The sequence below is a fragment of the Manis javanica genome, chromosome 9 (assembly GCF_040802235.1).
Source record: "Manis javanica isolate MJ-LG chromosome 9, MJ_LKY, whole genome shotgun sequence".
Classification (NCBI taxonomy): Eukaryota; Metazoa; Chordata; class Mammalia; order Pholidota; family Manidae; genus Manis; species Manis javanica.
In genome coordinates this window covers 3429364-3449292 of record NC_133164.1, presented here as the reverse complement: position 1 = coordinate 3449292, position 19929 = coordinate 3429364, and the positions used below count along the sequence as shown (strand labels likewise).

The 19929-nt window shown below is 42.1% G+C and overlaps 1 protein-coding gene across 6 annotated transcripts in view; it reads left to right on the top strand.

Annotated features, from left to right (window-relative positions):
* Positions 1–19929, top strand: part of MYO16 (myosin XVI) — a 513550-nt gene that overhangs the window by 177873 nt on the left and 315748 nt on the right. For all 6 annotated transcript variants that reach the window (XM_037024949.2, XM_073212365.1, XM_073212366.1 and 3 more), the window contains exons 5-7: positions 3399–3507; positions 9450–9574; positions 18156–18281. In XM_037024949.2, the coding sequence (XP_036880844.2) occupies positions 3399–3507; positions 9450–9574; positions 18156–18281 (360 nt within the window). The remainder of the gene's footprint in view (positions 1–3398; positions 3508–9449; positions 9575–18155; positions 18282–19929) is intronic.

Here is a 19929-nt window from a genome sequence, read left to right as displayed (position 1 = left end):
TTAGGGAATCATGGCACCAAAGATGAATTAGTTGTTTTGAATCATGAGAATGTATGTGTGTCGTCCATCTAGTCTTATTTTCAAAAACCCTTTACACACCTAGCTCCGAATCCATATGTGTTTATAAAGTACAGCCTTCTGTTATTTTAAAGTGTTAAGATTTAGAAAATGTGTTGTGATCGTGATCGTTAAAGCCAGTGTTCCCATATAGTAAGTGCAGGCTTGGGTGTGGTTTGTCCTACATTTGACAATCTAGTCTAAAGCCCTTCTTCTCACCCCTGAAACAAAGCAATGCACAGTTAAGTGCACACACCAACACTCAAGAAAAATTAAAGCTATGTTCACTGTCATCATCCTCATTCTGTACTGAAAGTACTGAGCCGTGCACCCAAGAAAACCATATAATTAATGTGTGCACCAGTCAGGAGCATTTTCCTTTGGCTCTTACATGAAAAATCATATGGTGGACTCTTGCCCCAGTGGAATGGGATTTGAAATGTAAAAAGAGCACTTAAAAAAGAGATAATAAGAATATCGTGTCTTAGAGGAGAAAAAAATTATGTTTCAGAATACATAGTTTTTCAAATTCCCATGTTAATGATAGATAATGTTGAGGGTGAATTTTATTAGATTATTGGATTATTTGTTAGCTCTCATTTTGCAAAACTGAGAAAATTCATTTTTTATTCCTGAGTGGTTCAAATCATTAAAAAAATAAGTACTAACACACTACCTTATAAATGCTGCTAATAGTGGCCCATGGCCACTTCCCTTTAGGGATGCTGGAACTTAGACCATCCTGACGGTATTAAGACGGGTCCCCGGCATTCTGAGAAAGAGTCCGAAGTCAGCAGCTCCTTAGTCGCAGGGGATCCGTTAACAGCTAAAATTGCACATCAATACTTGAGTTAGTCAGACTAAATCAGACTAAGAATAGCCAGCCGCAAATCTTATCAATGGTTGTTTTTTAAAAAAAGAGATGTACATTTTCAGAATTCTAATCCAAGAAATACAGCCTCTCAGCAACGATGTTCTTACCACGTGTGGCTCAGCCTGTCTAGGGGCATCTACCAAGACCAGACAGGCAGGGCGGCGGGCGACCAGCACCAGCTCCACTGTGGGCGGTGCATTCTCGCCCACGTCCAGCAGCTAAAGAAAGATGGAGGGAAGGAGAGAGGACAGAGAGAGAGAAGGGCAAGGGGGAGAAAGAGATGGGGAGACAGGGCCACAAATGTCATCCATCTGGGGAGTGAAGGCAGGAAGCACAGTATGCCTCTAGTGATTTAGTAATTTTCAAGGGAAAATTTCAATTTTGTCACTTTCAGGGGAAGTGACCTTGAAAATAAAGGTCAGAAAAGTTGGTTAAAAAGAATTATGAAAATTATGATTATTTGCCTCAATTTTTAATAATTAAGTCCATTTTTTTTTGACTCACATTTTTCAATCTGTTTCAGACCTAATACGGGCCAGACACTGTAGCAGGAAGTGGGAACATACAGAGGAATGAGATGTGGTCTGTGATTAGGGACGTTACCAGCCTGAGAGAAAGACTGACTTCCACATCGGGAATCCTCCCTGGAAATTCAGCAGCATAGACCAGGGAGGGATTCATGGGCTGAAAATTCAGTGAATGAGCCCAGCTAAAGTATTCAGCACCATGCTTCAGTTTTAGGCTTTCTCTGGAAGAGCCTCATTACTTCTTTCCAAGTGCCCACCTCCCCTGGCATCAGGTTGCTCTCCTGATTATTTGTATCACGATTGAGAATACGTGACTCCTAATTATACTCATTGTCACCATGTGCCCAGATGTTTGGCATAGATAAGACTCTATCAGAAAAATGTGTTCACTGGGAAAAAAATAACTTATTTCCACCTTATTAGTATTGGATTGGTAATGACACCCTGGAGATCTGTCTCATAATTGATTCTTTAACAACTGATACTTGGGTATGTACTCAAAACCTTGTTCTCTCCTGATTGAGATTAAAGGGAAGGAATCATTAGCAAAGTCTACTTAAGAATATTGCTTCAGGTAATTTCTTTTCACATTCTGAATAATTAAAACAAAATTCAGTGTACCAAGAAGATAACTTGAAATCTTTAGGACCTTAAAATTATACAGTTTACTTGGGTAAATGAAAATCTAGAGTATATAACTTTCTATGTTTAAATAAAGGAGTATCTTTGTATGGTTAGAGAAAGTGTAATAGGAGTAAAGTGAGGTAAGCAACACAGCTTATCCACAAGGCAAATTTTAAAACAGTATTTTACCAGTTTGACTTAATTTATTATTTTGTTTTTACAATCCATTTAGAGCAGTCCTTTGGAAACCTATGGATACTTGCTAGGGTACAGGAAAGCTGTTTGTGTGATATGTGTACATACAGAATAACAGAAGGAAGAACCCCACATTTTAATATATAAAATTATGAATGTGATGTACCTTTTATGTAACATTCTGAATTTGGATATTGTGTGAGCTGCATTAACAGTGCAACACAAAATCCCTTTCAGTAAGTGGAACAAAGAAAGCTTTCCCATGTCTGGCCTGAGTTTAATGACTTGTCTTTGGGAAGTATGTAGGAAGACTTGCACAATGGGCACATGTTCAAGTCATGTCCTTGAAGAAAAGATGCAAACCAGGCCTGATAAATTCATGGAGTTTATTAAGAATGTGAACAATGGTGATTTACGCGATCAAGTCTTGAAGAAGGAAAGCACATCTATCACTGGATCTAAGCCGAGATGGGCAATAGGGAAACATGCATGCTTTGGAGCTTTGGACCTAACAGGTGTATACCAGCCATACTCCATTCATTCACATCTACAGATTATGCTCTTTCTTCCAAAACAGTTTCTGGATATAGAAAAACCAACCAGAAGCCATTAGCTCCAGCTTTTATTAAAACATCACAATGTGAGATCAGCTCTTAGATGAGTTTCTCTGGAGAACAAGGGGCTTAGAGATGTTATAGGACAATTTGGTGCAATCCACCAAGGTTCACGGAAGCATCTGCCTTCCCTTTAGACTCTTTGAAGGCATGGAGAGCTCCTGTTGTGTTTGGAAGGAGACAGGCTGCTGTAGGGGCAGCCCACACAGAGGCTGTGTGGTTCAGAAGCTTGGATGAATATTCTGGGTTTAGCGAGCGGGATGCGAAGAAGTAGTTGGGGCTGCGATTTTGCAAAGGTCAGTTGAACGCTTTCAGAGCACTGGCGTTTCTCACAAAGTATTTAATGTATTTGTCTTAAAAATTTATTTCAGTTTCTGACTTGATTCTGCAGGGTTGCGTTCTAATACAAACTTTCCTGCCTCTTTCCCAACTAAGAAGTGAGAGTTTTGATCTGCTTTCTATGTTAACAATATACATAATGTTATATTCGTTCTTTTTCACTCACAGGCTGGAGCCAATGTCCTTCTCCAGGATGTTAATGGAAATATCCCATTGGATTTTGCCGTAGAGGGGACGGAATCGAGCTCTATCCTACTGACCTATCTGGAAGAAAATGGTAGGCTGGCACTTTGCAAAACTGTAGAAAGATAGATGAAGAGATAGCCGTGATAGTTATAATTGTGTATTTATTGCACATGAATTATAGGCACACTTGGATGATTTCAGGTTGATGTAGTTTCCCTAGATTATGTAAAATGAGGTATTTCTCATACAGCATTTCATTGTTCCAGCCATGCTGCATGGTTGGTCGGTTTAGTTGATGCAGTTTTGCTGGCCAGTGGAGACGGAGAGGCTGAAGTGAAGGAACATTTTAACAAGCATCTGAAGTCCGTAATTAGTCAGACTGGGCTTGTAATTATAATCTGTTCTCCGCTGGGAGGGGAAGGGAAGTGAACCGGCACAACTGGATTTTGAGTTAATGAGAGCAAGGTCATCTGAAGTGTATTCTGTTAGAGCAGATGGTCCTTGTAAGAATTACATGAGAGGAAGTGAGGGCTTAGGTCAAGGGCATATGCACAGCTTCTCAGCATCCATTTTTGGTGACACTTGGGAACACAAATGTTGTCAGGAGAAAGCACCACGACCATGGTAGTAGCCTGAGAAGACAAGGCTGAGCCACCAAATGAAATCACTGGCAAAGAAAATTTGATTGCACAGAGCCAGCAAGCAATTTCATGAGTAAGTTCACACTGGCAAAGCCGGAGGGGTTTGAAACCCTGAGCTTGAAGGGCCTACTTCTTTAGCAGGCTCTTTTCCTGCGGTTTAGATATAAGTAACAACAAAGAAATCCCAATCCCTTCGACATGATCTTTGGTCAGAGAAAAAGTTTAAAATTTTAAGAGCTGCACAGCGCCTTTGACGGGATCCTTCTCACCTCTAAGAAAAGCACTCACATCTGCCTCTTTGTTCTCTGAGCTCTCTGCCTCCCCCACCTTGCTTATATCAAAGGGTTTATTCTGAGGATGGCTTAGAATAATAATAATTAGTACTTAGCAGCCACGATTTCTTAAAACATTAGTCTCATTAATCCTTGAAGTAAGGTAAGTGCCATTATCTGCATTAGGGACATGGTGAGCTGAGCTCTGCGACTGAAGGTCACCCTGTACGGTCTCCCTCTCCGGGACCCTCTCCTACCCGAGGGGTCACGTGCTCTCTGCCCACCTTCTCCCCTGTGACTTGTTGGAGTTGGATGCCATTCCTCCTGAAGGAAATAAGCTCAAAGTTACTATCATTCCACTGTGGGGAGGTTTATTAGGCAGAAACATTGACTTGGAGGGCACAATTCTGCATTTGCATAAGGAACTTGGTTGTATTCTATTTAGCTGGGTCATTTCTATGGGACGGTTTCCTGCTGTTTGTTATTGTTCTGAATCGCTAATAACCAGAACAATACATATTTCTCTTTGAAAGCTCACATTAAATACCTTTATTTGCAAAAGAATTAACTTACAAACCTTCCCAGCTCATCTGAGGATTTTGTTTGACAAGAAATTGTATCATTTGCAAAAGCACTATTCTGTAGTATCCTGTGTAAACAGACGTAAGCGTAGTCCATTAAGAGGCTGATTTTTAAAATGGTTCAGGAAAAAAAGAGAGGAAGGCACAAACTCTGAATGCCCAGGGGAACATCGGTCACAGTGATGGCTGCCACAGTCAGTTTGTGAAATGATGTTACATGAATAACAGATTCAGTTGAATCCCTCTTCCATTTTTAATTCTGCTTTCGGTTCATCACTGCTGTTGCGCTGGCCGCTGCTTCCCACCCACCTGTCCCTCCCTCACCTCATCCACACCCTGGTCCTGTTCTGCCAGCATCCCTCCTCCTCCTTATCCGTCTCGGCGGCTGTAGTTCCAGTCACTACTGTCTAATTTGATTTATTCTCTGCCCTCCTTGTTGGTGCACTTTTACTTAGAGTTATCTGCTGTGACAGCATGAGCTGATGTCCATGGAAATTCTAATATTCCGAGATGAGATTTTCATTACTACTCGGCACTGGGTGTTTCGGCCCTGCATTCTCCTGAGCGGGAGGTAGCAGTCTTTGACTTTTCACTCTGCATCATATGATTTCAAGTCAGGGTACTTATCATGCTGTCACATCAGCATGCATGTGGCAGGGGGCAGGCGAGGCTGCGAGCAAGTTGATTGCATGGAAAATCACTGGTCACGAGTTCTAATCGCACTGTCACCACCAATATGCACTGTACACGCTGGTCCAGCAATTAACCTCAGCTCACTGCCTCGGCTTCCAGGGCTGGAAAATGAGGCGACCGCTGGGATCTGATCAAGCATTTGATGTATATTAGATGTCCCGTGCAAGGCACGCTGACCGGCATGCAAGGAAAGCCATTGATTACAAACTGAGCCACAAGGAGAGGACGCACTGCTTGGAGGCTTCAGGGGGTGTTGGTCTGAAACAGATGCTCACCGTGGGGAAGTCCCTGAAAAATACATCAGAACTTTCATTCTGCTCTATATATACTGCCTACTGCCCTTTCTCCTTCTTTTCAAATCCTTCATTTTAGGAAAAACAGCTCACATTTATTCTCTTGAGTTTCTGGCTGCCTCCCCTCAGCCCCCTGCCACTCAGCTCCCCACCCTGCTATCCACCGTAAGTGTCCCTGCGAAGGCGGCCGTTCCCCTCCATGGGTCTCTATCCAGTGACCCACGCTCTTCTGCTCTCCTGTTACCTCATCTCCCTGTGACATCAGATGACCTTGATCGTGTTCTTCTATGAAAGCTCTGTCACCTGCAATGATCTTCCCATTTTTCTCTATTTTGTGAGCTCCTACTTAGTTGTCTTTGGAAAATCCACTTGTACGTGCAAGTTGCCAAAATGTTGGAGGTTCCCAGAGCGTCTGCTCTTATCAGGCCGCATACCATTCCTGGCTTCTCTCACCCTATTCCTCGTGTTGTTACCAACTGCCTGTTCCCAAGAATATTCCTGCAGCTTAGATATCTTTCAAGGCATTCACCTTGTATGTGCCATTTTATTAGGTGTCTTGATTTGGCCATCAGACAGTTTGAAATAACGCCTGTAATGTGGAAGTCACTGTTACTCTGTCTGTATTCCATGTCACCACTACAACTAGGAACCCAAGTGTGAACATCACTTTTCTTCTCCTAAATCCCTCATGTTCAATTGTCACTTAACTTCACAGACTCTACTGTCTCGACATTCCTCTCACGGGTCCCCATCCCTCTCACCAACCATGCCTTTACTGCCTAACTTAAAGCTCTGGTTTTTCTGTTTTGGAGCAGCCTCAGAAACTGGTCTCGTCTCCATGCTTAGCCCTCCCTTTTCATTCTTCAGAGACTAATCTGCCCACAAAGGACCTGGTGTATTTCTTCTGCTTAATAAAGTTCATTCAAAATGCCTTCCCTGCACCAGCGTCTTCAGCCACCCACTGCTAGGGTGACAGTGCCCCTCAGCTTGCCAGGGACAGTCCTGCATCATGCCTTGCCAGGACTGGGGAAGGGTCCTATCTCCCTTTTGGTTTGAACATGTTTATTTCTCTTTGCTGGGTTGTGTTTTTGTCAGGAAAGAGTATGCAAATAAAATTTAATTTCTTTTAGAAAAAGGAGGTTTGGCCCACTACCCATTATGAAATAGACTTCTCATTGGCGATAGCTGTCTTGCTAGGCTCTTTTCCAGGAGCAGCTTAAGAAATTTGTTTGACAAAGAAGCGAGAGAATTTTCATTCTATTGTATTATCAAAAATGGATGATCTTTTTTCTTGAGCAAATCAGAAAAATCTAAAAATCACATTTTATGAGGTGTTGTATTTGATTCAAAATTGAATTTTGAAATAACAAGACAGTGTCATAATATTCCCCTCTAATATTTTTATAACAGTGACCAGAAATAGATTGTTTTCCCCAAATACGTTGTACCATAAATGAGTCTGAAATGAGTGACATCTAATCTTTGTTTTACTTTGTGTCTTTCATCTTTGGGCCCTTGTCTTTTTTGTGTCTCAATTTTAATGACATGTTTTCATAGCTCTCTAACAGATCCAGACCACTTCAGTCACCACTGCACTATTATAAAACACAGTGACAGAACCCTGGAGAAGTGGGGTAACCATCGAGTTGTTCTGCTCCTTCAACATGCAAAACAACACTGACATGTGAGAAATATTATTTTCCTAAATTAACTCACATGTCAAATTCCATCATCCTAAAAATAAGAATCAAGTGACAGTTTTAGTTGGTTCTTAACAAACCTCAGATGCTCTGGTTAGGGGACTCTGTCAGTTCTCCTGCAATGGCCTAGGGTGACTTAGAAGCTGACGTCCGGTTAATGATGTTCCTCCTTCCTGTCTCTGCTCAGGTGGCTTCGCTTTGAACAGAGTATTGAAACAAGCTGCATTATGCAAATGCTGAAGTTTGCTTCATTTGGTTCCTCCCTGCCTCCTTACTGCAAAGAATACCCCTACGTGAATGGCATGCGGTCCCTAGACCAGAAGGCCGCATGACAAAGACAGCCCGCTTTTACCGAGTGCTTACTACACGCTAAATAGTGTTTTTTGTTTGTGTGTTTTGTCTCATAAATAGTGAAACAGAACTATCAGCCCCCTTTTGCAGAGGGAGAGACTGAGGCAGAGGATAAGTGACCTGCCCAATAGTAAGTGCAGACACAGCCCTAAAACCCAGGCAGGCTGACTGCTCCGGCCCTGTGCTGCGCTGTCCGTCCAGCTCCAAGAGGGCGCTCCGCACTGAGGCTGACACACGTGCTAGAAGGGGAAACGGCCCCAGATTTGCCACACGCTGACACGGACTCTGCCGTGTGGACAGACCTTATATACAGTACCTAGCTTCGCTCCTTCGGGATATGTATTATTCTCTGAGTGACTGATGATACAGAGGTCCAGTGGGTTAAATAACTCTCGCAAAGGCACCTGGGAAGGTCAGCCACAGACCAGGCAGGGCCTGGAGCATCACGTGTTTGTGCTCCGGGCCACTGTGCCGTGCCCTCTCTCTGTGCCTGGGGCGCCAACTCAGAGCAGAGGTAGAAAGTGCTCAGAAGAGTGGCAAACACTTTCAGAGAGGAAGCTTGTCGCCATCATCATCACCTTCACCACTGTTATATTACTGTCACTTGGAATGAGGTTAGTCTTTGCCCACAGTAAACACCTATTATATTCAGAAACCGATGCTAGGAACTGAGGATGCTCAAATGCAGAGATACAAGCTCCCACCGAGGATACACTCTCATCCAAGCTCAGGTACAAATAAATCAGAATAGCGGCATAAACAGAGGTGAGCAGGTAGAGCCCTTTATGCATAAACCATGCATATCAGTCAAGTCAGCTATCAGTTCTTCACTCAGTTTTCGCTTATTTCTCTTTATTCATGTGAACAGTCCTCAGATGATCAATTTGAGCATCCTTTTAGATCCGCAGGGAAGTTGCGAAGCTGTGCAGAGAGCTCCCATTCTCCCTTCACCCCGCCACCCCTAGGGTTAGTAATCCACACAGCTGTGGCATCTCTGTCCAGACTAGGATGCTAACACTGGTACTGTGCTGTGAACTAGACTACAGACATTCTTCAGAGTTTCCATGTTTTTCTGCAAAAGTCTGTTTTTTTTTGTTCCAGGATATAAGGTGCTTTTAAGAGCAGTTATTTTGGCCAGAAAAATCACAGAGAACAAAAACTATATTTCCAGAACTCTTTTTAATTCAATTTGAGTACTTTAAAATATTCTGGGTGATGGTTATTGGTGATTTATGCTTAAACAGGTATCCATCGAGAGTCTAAGGTGCCATATGTATAAGGCACCGTATCTCATCTTTGGGATATAACAGGAAAATCATTCAAGACTATAGTCTAGCTAGAAATAGAGTGCATGCCGAGAGAAACGAGGAGATGCTTTGCTGAGGATCTGAAGTGAAAGAGTGGCTTCAAAGAGGAACACATTTAAAGAACTTGAGAAGAAACTGAGTTTTGCCTCCACGCAGCTGAGCTATATTCTATTTGAAAGGCTCTTTCTCCCCTAGGAGTGGATCTGATCTCACTGCGCCAGATGAAGCTTCAGAGGCCAATGAGTATGTTAACAGACGTCAAACACTTCTTATCATGCGGAGGAAATGTTAATGAGAAAAATGATGAGGGAGTGACTCTGGTAAGTTAATATGCTTGACTCAGAAATATCATATTAACTGAGAATTTCAGTTGATTTCCAAAACATACAATTGGATACAATTAACTTTTAAATAATGTCTTCTCTCTGATCATAAAAGTAATACATATTCATCATAAAAATTTTGGAAAACATAAGTATGTGAAGAGGGAAATGCAAATCATTATGCCACTACCCAGAGAAAACCGGTATTTATATGCTGATATAGTTCCTTCAAGCTTTCTTTCTATGTGTATTTTTCTTATAAATGTAGAATAATTTTTATGCATTACTCTGTCAATGTGGTTTTTCAGATGGAACTTAAAAGAGACTCTTCATTTTACTTTTAAGCAAAATGAGTTATGGGTTACTCTGGTGAATGGATTTATAAATTCAAGCCAGGTTCTATCATTACTTTATTTTTATTGCTGTCAAGCATAGTTGCAATCAATTAAAAGTTGTATAATTAAATTTGGATTAATTCTGATATAAGCATAATGTCTAATCATCAAAAGAAGAACCATGCGGTTTACTGGGATTGGGCATTCTGGGGTAATAGTTATGGAGGAAATAAATGTATTAAAGGTCAGGAAAAAAGAAAGAAAGAGAGAAAGCAAATCAGGGCAGCTAAAGGCATGTGAAGCTTAGAGCCTGGGTGTGGACCATGGCAGTTCCCTGAGCAAGGTGGGAACACTCTAGGGGGTTCTCCAGACAGGCAGCTGCAATCCAAAGTCAGCTCTCAAAGGATCCCTCACTCTGATGGTGGAAGGGCTGGGGTGAAGCTGAGGGCAGTTCAGAGGCTTTTCCGGTAATGCAGGAAGCAGTAGTGTGGCTCAGAGGCCAAGCTGGTAGGTGGTGGAAGTGGTTAATTCCAGTCTACACTTCAGGCATTTCCGGGTGGAAGTGGTGTGAGAGAGAGAAGGGACTCTAGAGTGATTCTGAGTGTTCGTAGCTTGAACGACTGGAGGGACAGGGAGGGCTGGCATCAAATGAGATGGGGAAGGCCGAAGATGACACAGCCTTAGAGCTGGGAAGACTAGGATTGGTTTTGGAAATGCCAAGTTAGAAGATGCGTCTTAGCCATTGTGGTAGAGACGCTGAGTCCGCGGTTGGGTATTGGAGTCCGGAATTGAGGAGATGTCCAGGCTGGAGAGAAACCATTCGTGAAACATTAGCATATACGTGATACTGAAAGGCTTGACCCTGGAGGAAATCATGAATTTGGCCCAAGAGGATTTGGGACTGAGCCATGGAGCTTAGGAAGAAGGGGAGTATCCAGAAATTAGGTGGGAAGGAGGAACTCCCAGCAGAAGGAAAGCTATGGGGCTGAGATGCCCTGGGAGCCACGTGAACAGTGTGTGGAGGAGCGTGATCGAGCGTCAGATGCCACTGAGAGGCCCAGTAAAGGGAGACGGGGAATGGGCCGTGGGGCCATGGGGACCCTGCTGCCGCGGGGACCTTGGTCCTCTCCTCTGCAGGCTCAGTGGAGTCATAGGGTCAAAATCCAGCCTGGAGTGGGCTATTCATGCGTAGTTCATTTGATGCATGTAACGCATGAATGCCTAACACATTGGAGACCCAGCAGAGCCTTTGTTTCTTTGGTTGGCAAAGAATATTACAACTTTATATTTTTAAAAAACTGCTAAATAAATCTATATAGTGCATACTTGGCTCACTGCTGAATAAAAGGACCTACGTACTTCAGTAGTGAGCTGTCGAAAGGATCAATACCGAGTGATAGATTGCTGTCATTTTCAACCATCTTCAGCTTTGACATCCCTTCTGACTTTTTAATTGAACAGGGAGCATAAATGCTGCAAATACTTGTTCTGCAAATAACTGATCTTGTGAGGATCAACTCTGAGCAGGGAAAGTAATAATGAAAGGAAGGTGAGGAAGTCGTCCCTTTGAGGGTCTCGGCGCTTAGGAAGTGGCAGCCTAGTTTGGTCCTTTCATCGAGCCGGTTGGTCTGTCACCCCTGAGTCTTCCTGTGAGGTGCACAGACACTGTGCATTCCTGCCTGTTGTGGGTAATGAGGATAAGAAGGCACTTTCTGTATCCTGAGTTGGAATGTCGATTTTGGTTCAAAATCAGGCATAACTTCCCACACTGTTAAACTGTTGTGCAAGAGAGATGAAATTACCAACAAGAGGCTCGATGTGAATAAACCCTGGTAAGATAGTTTTCATGCTCACTTTTCTACCTTTCTTAGAACATGCAATACAATAACCAAACATAACGTAGGTCTTCTAAGAAGACCTCTTCGTCTGCATTAACATTCTGCTTAAAAGAAAACAAAAGCCTTAGAAAAGGTACAGTTCCAAAAAAGCCGTGTCACAGTGCCTGTGAAAACAGTGCCCGGCTTCGGGAGCCCAAGCGCTCTTTGAGGACACCACTGTGATGCTCAGCGTGGACCTTCACTGTTTTATTACGGAGTTTGATGTGTCACACCTGGCCTTAAGGCATATTCATTCAGTTTTTAAAAAAGGAATTATTCATAAGATGCAAATATCAGGAAGTTTTATTTTCACCCCCCTGTGTGATTTCAGGAGAGCCGGCTCACTCCTTTCTGGAGGGTGACTAGGCAGTGCCATCAGTTCTCTGGCCATTTTTAGAGAATAAACCTTTTGTGATTATATCACAAAACATTGTCTAGATTAAAGATTAGAATGTGCAGATCCATATTATAAGGAAAACTTCCAACCTGCATAAAGTCAGGGTTCATTGATCCTTGTATGCCTTGCTGCCCTTTAACTGTCTGGTGTAGCCTTTGAACTTGTCAGCATAATGTTTCAATGTACTGAAAAACGGTGCAAGGACTGACAAAGAAAGCCAGTTACATTGAAATATAGTAATATTAAAAATGAAATATGTGAGATATAATACATGTGCTTCTTTATTAATACACTAAGTAATAGATCTAATAATTACCATGAGTTTAGAGTGGCATTGAATATGGGTGGTATTTTGAGGTGTCTGTTATGAGAGTGAGGTTATATGAAAACATGACAAGTGTGCAGCTTATGTTCATAATTGAAGAATTTGCTAAGTTTCTGTTTAGCAGTTTGGGGTTAGAAAAAAATAACACTAACTATTTTCCCACCCAAGTTTGCAAATCCCCTGAATTTCAGGGCCCCGGGCGTGAAGGACCCTGACGGCTGCTGTCCTGACCCTGGCTGCAGGGCGGTGCTGCGCTGGATCAGGAAGCCCGTAGGGGGAAGTGCGCATGCTCGGCTCTTTCCCCTCCCGCCTCTCTCCTCTCTGCCATTTCTAGAGTCAAAGGCGAGGCAGGGAGGAGAAGTGGAGGGGCAAGAGGAGAACCTGTGGGCAGGAGGCTCTGACCTGACCTGCCTTGGACGGTGCCAGCTCTGTCGGCAAGACTCCTTCTCTGGTGCAGACGTGGGGTTTCTTCAGATGCCACCCCATCACTGGGCTGCTCCGCCCTGCACCCGATCTGGGCATGCATTTCTTCCAAGTGGCCCTGTACACCTACCTGCCTCGCCCTCGGGTGTCAGGGACACCCAGCCGCCCTCTGCCGGGCTGCGCTGGCTCCTCTAGGCGCCCCTGGAAACAGAGCCGGAGGAGAGCGCAGCTTGACCCTGGGGGGACCTCCTGTGTTTCTCCCCCCTGCAGACTCCTGAGTGCAGGCAGGGCCCGCGCGTCCGTGACTCCCCTCCTCTGCGCCCAGCAGAAGGCCGGCCCATCTCTCACCCTTTATGTTTTCTAGGAGGAATCAAACCCAGGCAACGCATCTTCCCCACCAGACTGAGGTCGCGACTTCACTGGGCGGTGCCTGCAGCCAGCCCCCCTGGCCCTGAGTTAAGGGGGGATCTCGGGCCCCACCCTCCCCACAGGCATCCCTGGGGAGTGGGCCTCCTCACATGCTGGCGGGTCTTACAAAAACTGTCCAACACTTGCAGTCTTATTTTATCTCCTGTCTCGACCTGTTACGAGCTCAGTCATGAGGTGGAGGTCAGAAGCCACTAAGCAGGTTCTGGACAACTATCTTCACATTTGCGTGTATGGTCTCACTTTGAGATATGATATATATCATCTTCATAGTCAGAACTGAGCTGGGAAGGGCCCTCTGTTCACATCCCGGCACAAATGCTGATGGGAGATCTGAAATTACTGGTTTAAAATCAGGGCTAATCTGCAGAAGTATTTGAGTGGCTGTTCTTCCAGACTGATTTTCTTTCACTCCTAATGTAATTTTCATCAAAGTATGGCATTAGCCTCAGCAAGATCTTCCAGTTTTAGAGTAGCAGGGGTCACAGACCTTAAATAAGACCAAATTCAGTGGGAATAAATGTTAAACTTTATACATGGATTTTTAAGAATATTAGATGCACAAATACAAGAGTGAGTAGTAACTTCACAACAATTAACCCCCGTTTTCCATGTTACCCAGTGGAAAAGACTTAAGCCAGGGTGACGAGGGTCCTTCCAATATAAAGCAAAGAGGAGAAACACGAAGGGAGTTCTGATGTCATGGCGACAGCGAACCAGACCTAGTGCGTTCATGCATCAAACAATGAGCCAAGTTAAGGGGCAGACAATAAACCAAGAGTAGTATTTACAGCAGGTATTGCAAGGTGCTCCTGTCTTCAAAATATGCAGAGTTCATAGAAATTAATAAAAAGATGACCATCGTTCAATACAAAATCAAACAAATACTAATGAGAGTCAGTTCACAAAAGGAAGACTACAGTTAGTCTGTAAGTATAAGAAAAGAGGTTCATTGATTGGAATTTAATCAATGCCAATTATTTGCAGTCATTTTGGAAATTGATGAAAGGTAAGGGTCTGTGAAAGTGAGCACCCCCACACTGCTGGGGGGCGGGTGTAAATTGGTACAGACATTCTGGAACCCAGTCTAGCAACATGCATATATAACTTGAGAAACGTTCATTGTTTTAGAATCAGAAATCCATTTCTGAGAATGTATCAGAAGGGAATAATCAGCAAGGCACATATAGTGATTGTCAACAAAAAGATTTTTTATCTTAGGAAAAATATGGCAAATACATAAATGCTCAGTGCTGAGGAATCGGTGGGGTCACTTAGGGTGCTCCGTGTGGTGGTGTACGTGTGCTGTGCTTCCGGTATGAGCTTTTAGAAGACCAGTGCCAGGGAGAAGAGGTCAGACAGACCTCATCCCGGGCTCTGCTGCTCCCTGGATGTCACTTTTGCTGGTTTCTTAAATTGTCTGAGTTAGAGCTTTCTCCTCCTTTAAATCAGATAATAACGTCCACATTGTAGGGGAAGCAGGTACCACAGGGCCATGCGAATAAATCACTGGCCCTGCTGTATGTTAGTGCACAGTGAGCTTTCAGAGTCAGCCATTACGTTATAACCTGGAAAATAGTCAACGCATTTTGGTAAAATAAGTTTTAAATTAGAAGGTACGTGATGATCCTAATTTTATAGAATGAGTGGCTATGTATGCATTATTAAATAGAAATAAATTGCCAGAATTCTAAAGCAGTTTTCAGAAAATTGCAATTGTCAGTCTATTCTTTATTTTTTTTTTATTTTGTGACTTTTAAAACTGCAGAATAAATAAATACAAATTAACTTATATTAGGAAAACATCTTTGGATCGTATTTGAATAGGCCCTTGAGAGGGACCCAGAACATGTCACTGCTAACGTGAGGCGGGGCTACCTTGGGGTGCGTCCCTGGGTGAGCACCCTGTGTTGGTTAAACCCTGTTCAGAGCGACTGATGCAGCTGAGAACTCACGCTTAAAGTAGGATCATTGATCATTCTTTTTATTTTTATAACTATTGTTGGGACACTATTTTCCAATATTAGAACTATTATTTACTTGGAAAACTTAATTTAACACCTCTCACTTTAGAAAAAGATCAGTTGTCTATATTTTCTAGCAATTAAAGCTGACATTCAATGAAATAAACTGCCCCCCAAAGTGTGAGGTAGGGTGGTTTGCAGTGGGCACAATGTTTGACTTTGACTTGATGTGGTAAAAATAGGATCCCCGTGTATGGTAATGAAATGAGGTGGCATCCTCACGACCCTGTCCTCAGCCTTCACCCAGGCGTGCGGCACTGCCTGTGGGGAAGCAGGCGGGCTGGAGAGGAGTCTGCTAGAGTGGCCTGCGGGCTGCTAGCCAAGCCTGGAAGCACCAGGACCTCGTGATGGTTTCGTAAAGTCTATGAGGAGGCTCTAAGCCATCCTTGGCAAACACGGCGGCACTCACGTGGTGGTGTGCCAAGGGAAAGCTGAAGCAAGTGTGCAAATTGTACACACGTCCCAGAAGCGAAGATAAGTATGTGGGAGGGTGGTTTACAGGAAGGAGAAAACTTCCGTACTTTAGGGTACTGTGAGGTTTGTCAGGAGCATTCTTACCGTGGTGTTCTTCTCGTGGCCCGGCCAGCTGAGATGTCCGCTCTGCTTGCCATTTCTAACTGTCAGTACGCGAGTGCAGAACGCGGCTTCCGACCGCAGTGGCCATGCCTCCCTGGGCCGCTTACCGAGATCATCTAATCCATGCTGATAACTACATGCAGGCTGAACAGATTAGAAGACCTGGGTAACTTTCATGTGCAGTGTTCGTGCAGCCACTCTGATGTTTGTACTGAACTGTAACTAGACGGGCGATTTCCATCTTGTTATAATTTCCCACCAGAATCGTGCTTCCAGTTGCTACAGTTAGTGCTGCACTGAAGTGACAGCCGTTTCTCCTAAGACCCCCTAGAATAGCAGCCCAGGAGTATTTTAAGGCACTGTGGTGATGAACATTTTCATATTTTGGCATCTGATTATCTTCCAGCCATAGTCAGGACAAGGTAGGAGTAGAAAATTCATTTCAGAAAATAGACATCTTTTATTTATTACTCTCAGTCTAACTGTAATGATGAGAACTGAACCCTATGGAGTCTAATGACTCGATCATGGATTCAGAAGTTGATGCCAGCAGAATCAAGGTAAAGGCTCTAAGCTCCTGATATTTTATGACGATGATTTTTTTTAAAAATTCTATTTTCTTTTGTGATGAAGTGGAAGAACTCAGAGTTAGGGGTTTTTGCTTTGTTTTGAGATTACCTGGGATTAAACTTGCCCGCCCCTGTAGACGTTGCCAGTCACTCACACTTTGGGTAGCTTTTCTATTAAGTGATCCATGACTGATTCTTTGTAGTCTTTGTTGTAAGCAATGCATGAGATGGTGGCCGAGCAGGTGGTTCAGTTCCAAATGGTGGAACCCAATTTTTGCTGCAGGGAGAACAAATCTACTCACAAAGGGGTTGATCCTGTGAACTTGACATTGTTAATATCAGGTGCTAATCAGCTAATGGACCATTCTTGATGCAGCTTTATATGTAAAGTGAAAGTCTTCTGATAATGTTAGTGCATGTAAACTGCCAGTCAGGAACTGATTATTCAAATACTGTAGAATAAATTTAGAAGCAGGTGAAAGATTTGTTCTCTAGAGACACAAGTATATAACATTGTATTTATCAAAAATACCTGTGAATATATTGTACTGGGACTATTTGCTAGCATATTGAGATGAATTCTGTATGTAACAAAATATGGGGAGATTGATGTGAAACAATCTCTTAATGTTTACAGCCTAAGTTAGATAAGTCTGTTTGTTATTCTGGTATAGTTGAAAGTACAAGAAATAAACATGTAAGTATACACTGTAGATTGAAGAGCTTAAGTCCAGAGGTAGAAAGGCAAATGTTTTTGACGAATTTTATTTTTGATTTAACTGTAGTTTTGTCTTTGTAATAAAAACAGAGAACTATAAAGTCCATGCTACAAAGCCAAGAAGTCGTTGTTTTTACTACTTTTATGTTATTTTTACTTTTTCCTTTCCTTATAGTTCCTTCTTCTTAATTATATGTTCATAAAATCAATCATGTAGTTGCTTAATAACCTAATTTAAGTGGGGTGTGATGATAGTTTATTTACATATAAAGCCTACTGCCATAGAAACAGGAATTACCCTGTTGGAAAAATTTGAAAATTTCTCCAAACCCTGATCTCATCATTGTAGTTCCTAAGTCTTTATTTCTAAACTTCAGGTTGCATTAAGAAACTAAACTGGGAGAATGTTAACATGATAGTTACATAATCATTTCAAAACCTGTCAGGGTGAATTCATCCTTTTGTGTATTCTTATCCTTTTACGGGAATCACAATGATCACATTTTCTGCATGATTTAGATCTTTGAATCTCCCTCCTGTAAGACCAAGTACAGTGCTGGGAATTTTAGAGTTAGTCAGCACATGTTTGACTTCTGGGCAAGAAATGGCAGTTTTGAAATACCATAGTTTGTATTTAAAAGTGTCCAGATCTTAGTACAAAGGGGCACCAGAGAGGGAAACAGGAATTACAAGAAAAAGTGCACCTTGTCAGAGTCAGAGGGAAAATAATAATTAACCCATAAGAATGATGATATCCACTTATGCCAAATAAAATTACATATCTATTCTTTTTTTAAGGTATTTTAAAACCAGTGTTTTATTAAGTGACCACTTTAAGTCACTGAATAAGGTGTGCCGATATTACTGCTTTTTTAAAAGTTAAATAATGAGCTCCCTCTTCACTGCAGCTGCATATGGCGTGTGCAGGTGGCTACAAGGAGGTGGTATCTCTTCTCCTGGAACACGGCGGGGACCTCAACATAGCAGATAACCAGTGCTGGACCCCACTGCATTTGGCGGCAAAGTATGGCCAGGTAAAGTGATTTCCGGAATTATTTTTAAAAAATCAATTTATGATCAATGCATCATTTCATATTTAATTTTCTTTGTCTTTCAAATCAAAGTCATTATGAAATTTGACTTTTAATGGCATCTTCCTTAAGAAATGTTTTTGTAAAGAAAACCTTTACTTTTAAAGGGATACATAAAAACACATTCCTTGGGATTCTACGTAGTGTAGTCAAAATCATTAGAGAAATAATTAAAAGTTGTAAACAGTCTTCATAAAATGGACTTACTACTATTTTCTGGGTGTTATACTGTTCTTATAATAGCTTATCATTTCACAAGTCAGTAATCATTCTGTTTTCTACAATTAGTAAATGTAAAGCAGAATGATATTTTATGTTTTATTTTTCTCTATAAGTTATATTTCATTTAATGAATGAAGAATGGAGAACAGAGTTCATTCTCTGAACTGCTTTTTCATTATAGCTGATACATCTTGATTCCCAGTTGCACAAATCAACTTCTTACTAGGTGCCGTTGTATCGTGCAGAAGACACAAGCTCTGACTTTTAAATGACTTCTATGGGTGGATGTGACAGCAATGTGCATGATAACGTGCTAATGTTATAGTCTATTTACAAAAATATAGATAATTTGTGTTAGAGAGTCTTAGTGATAGTAGGAAAAATAAATATATGAAGATTTAAGCTAACCTTGTTGATTTCCACAAATTATTTTGGGGTAACAATCACATCTATTAAATTCATAGTGAGTTCAATCTCTTCAATATTAACTGGTATGAAAAATATTGATCATAAAATTTGAATAGTGCAGTTGTTGGAAGAATTGCAAACATTTGCATTTCAGGCATTTTAAAAAAAGCGCATTGTTTAGGGGCAGTCTTTCAATCTAACAGGGACATTATTTGCTTTGACACCATTTCCTGCAGAAAATGATTCCCTCATTCAGTAAATATTTTTAACAGGCAGGCTATTAAGTACAACAAATTGTGCTTTTAGCACAGAGGTGTGTGCAAGCAAATGGTGGGTTAAAGGTAGAAGGCTGCAGGTAGCCAAAGTCACTGGCCCCACGGTCCAGGAACCCCCAGTCCTATTAGATCACAGGAGTCTTGGGGGATCAATACCTCAGTACACCATCCATACATCAGTACCTCATCTCTAACACAGCAGCATACTGGGATACACTGGGTGAGAAGCTTTGTCCTTGGTAAAAAATAGAAAAGCGAATTACTGTTTCCTAGAAGACAGCCTTTTGGTTTGTGCTGAGGAAGTGGTGATCAGTGAGTTATCGATAATGTGCCCATTATACTCGGGAACCCTGTGGTAGGAGCTGAATCTGGAAGTGAGCCATAGCTTGGTAAAGGTAGCAGAGTGCTACTCCAGCCTGCATTAGTTAAGGCTTTTATATTTTGCCCAATTCTCTACTTTTCCTTACTGGGCTTTTAGATTTTGGATCAGGTACCATTTCAAAGAGTAACAAATTGGTTTCCTTTAAGTAATTCCATAAGATAATGAACTCTGGGGGACTAGGATTAGATTGAACGGTTTCTTTAAATAAGGATATATGTTGGACTAATTTGTAACTATTTCTGTTATTAGACATTTAAATGGTTTTCACCAGAATCCAGCATGTGGCTTCTGTTTTCTTTGGGTG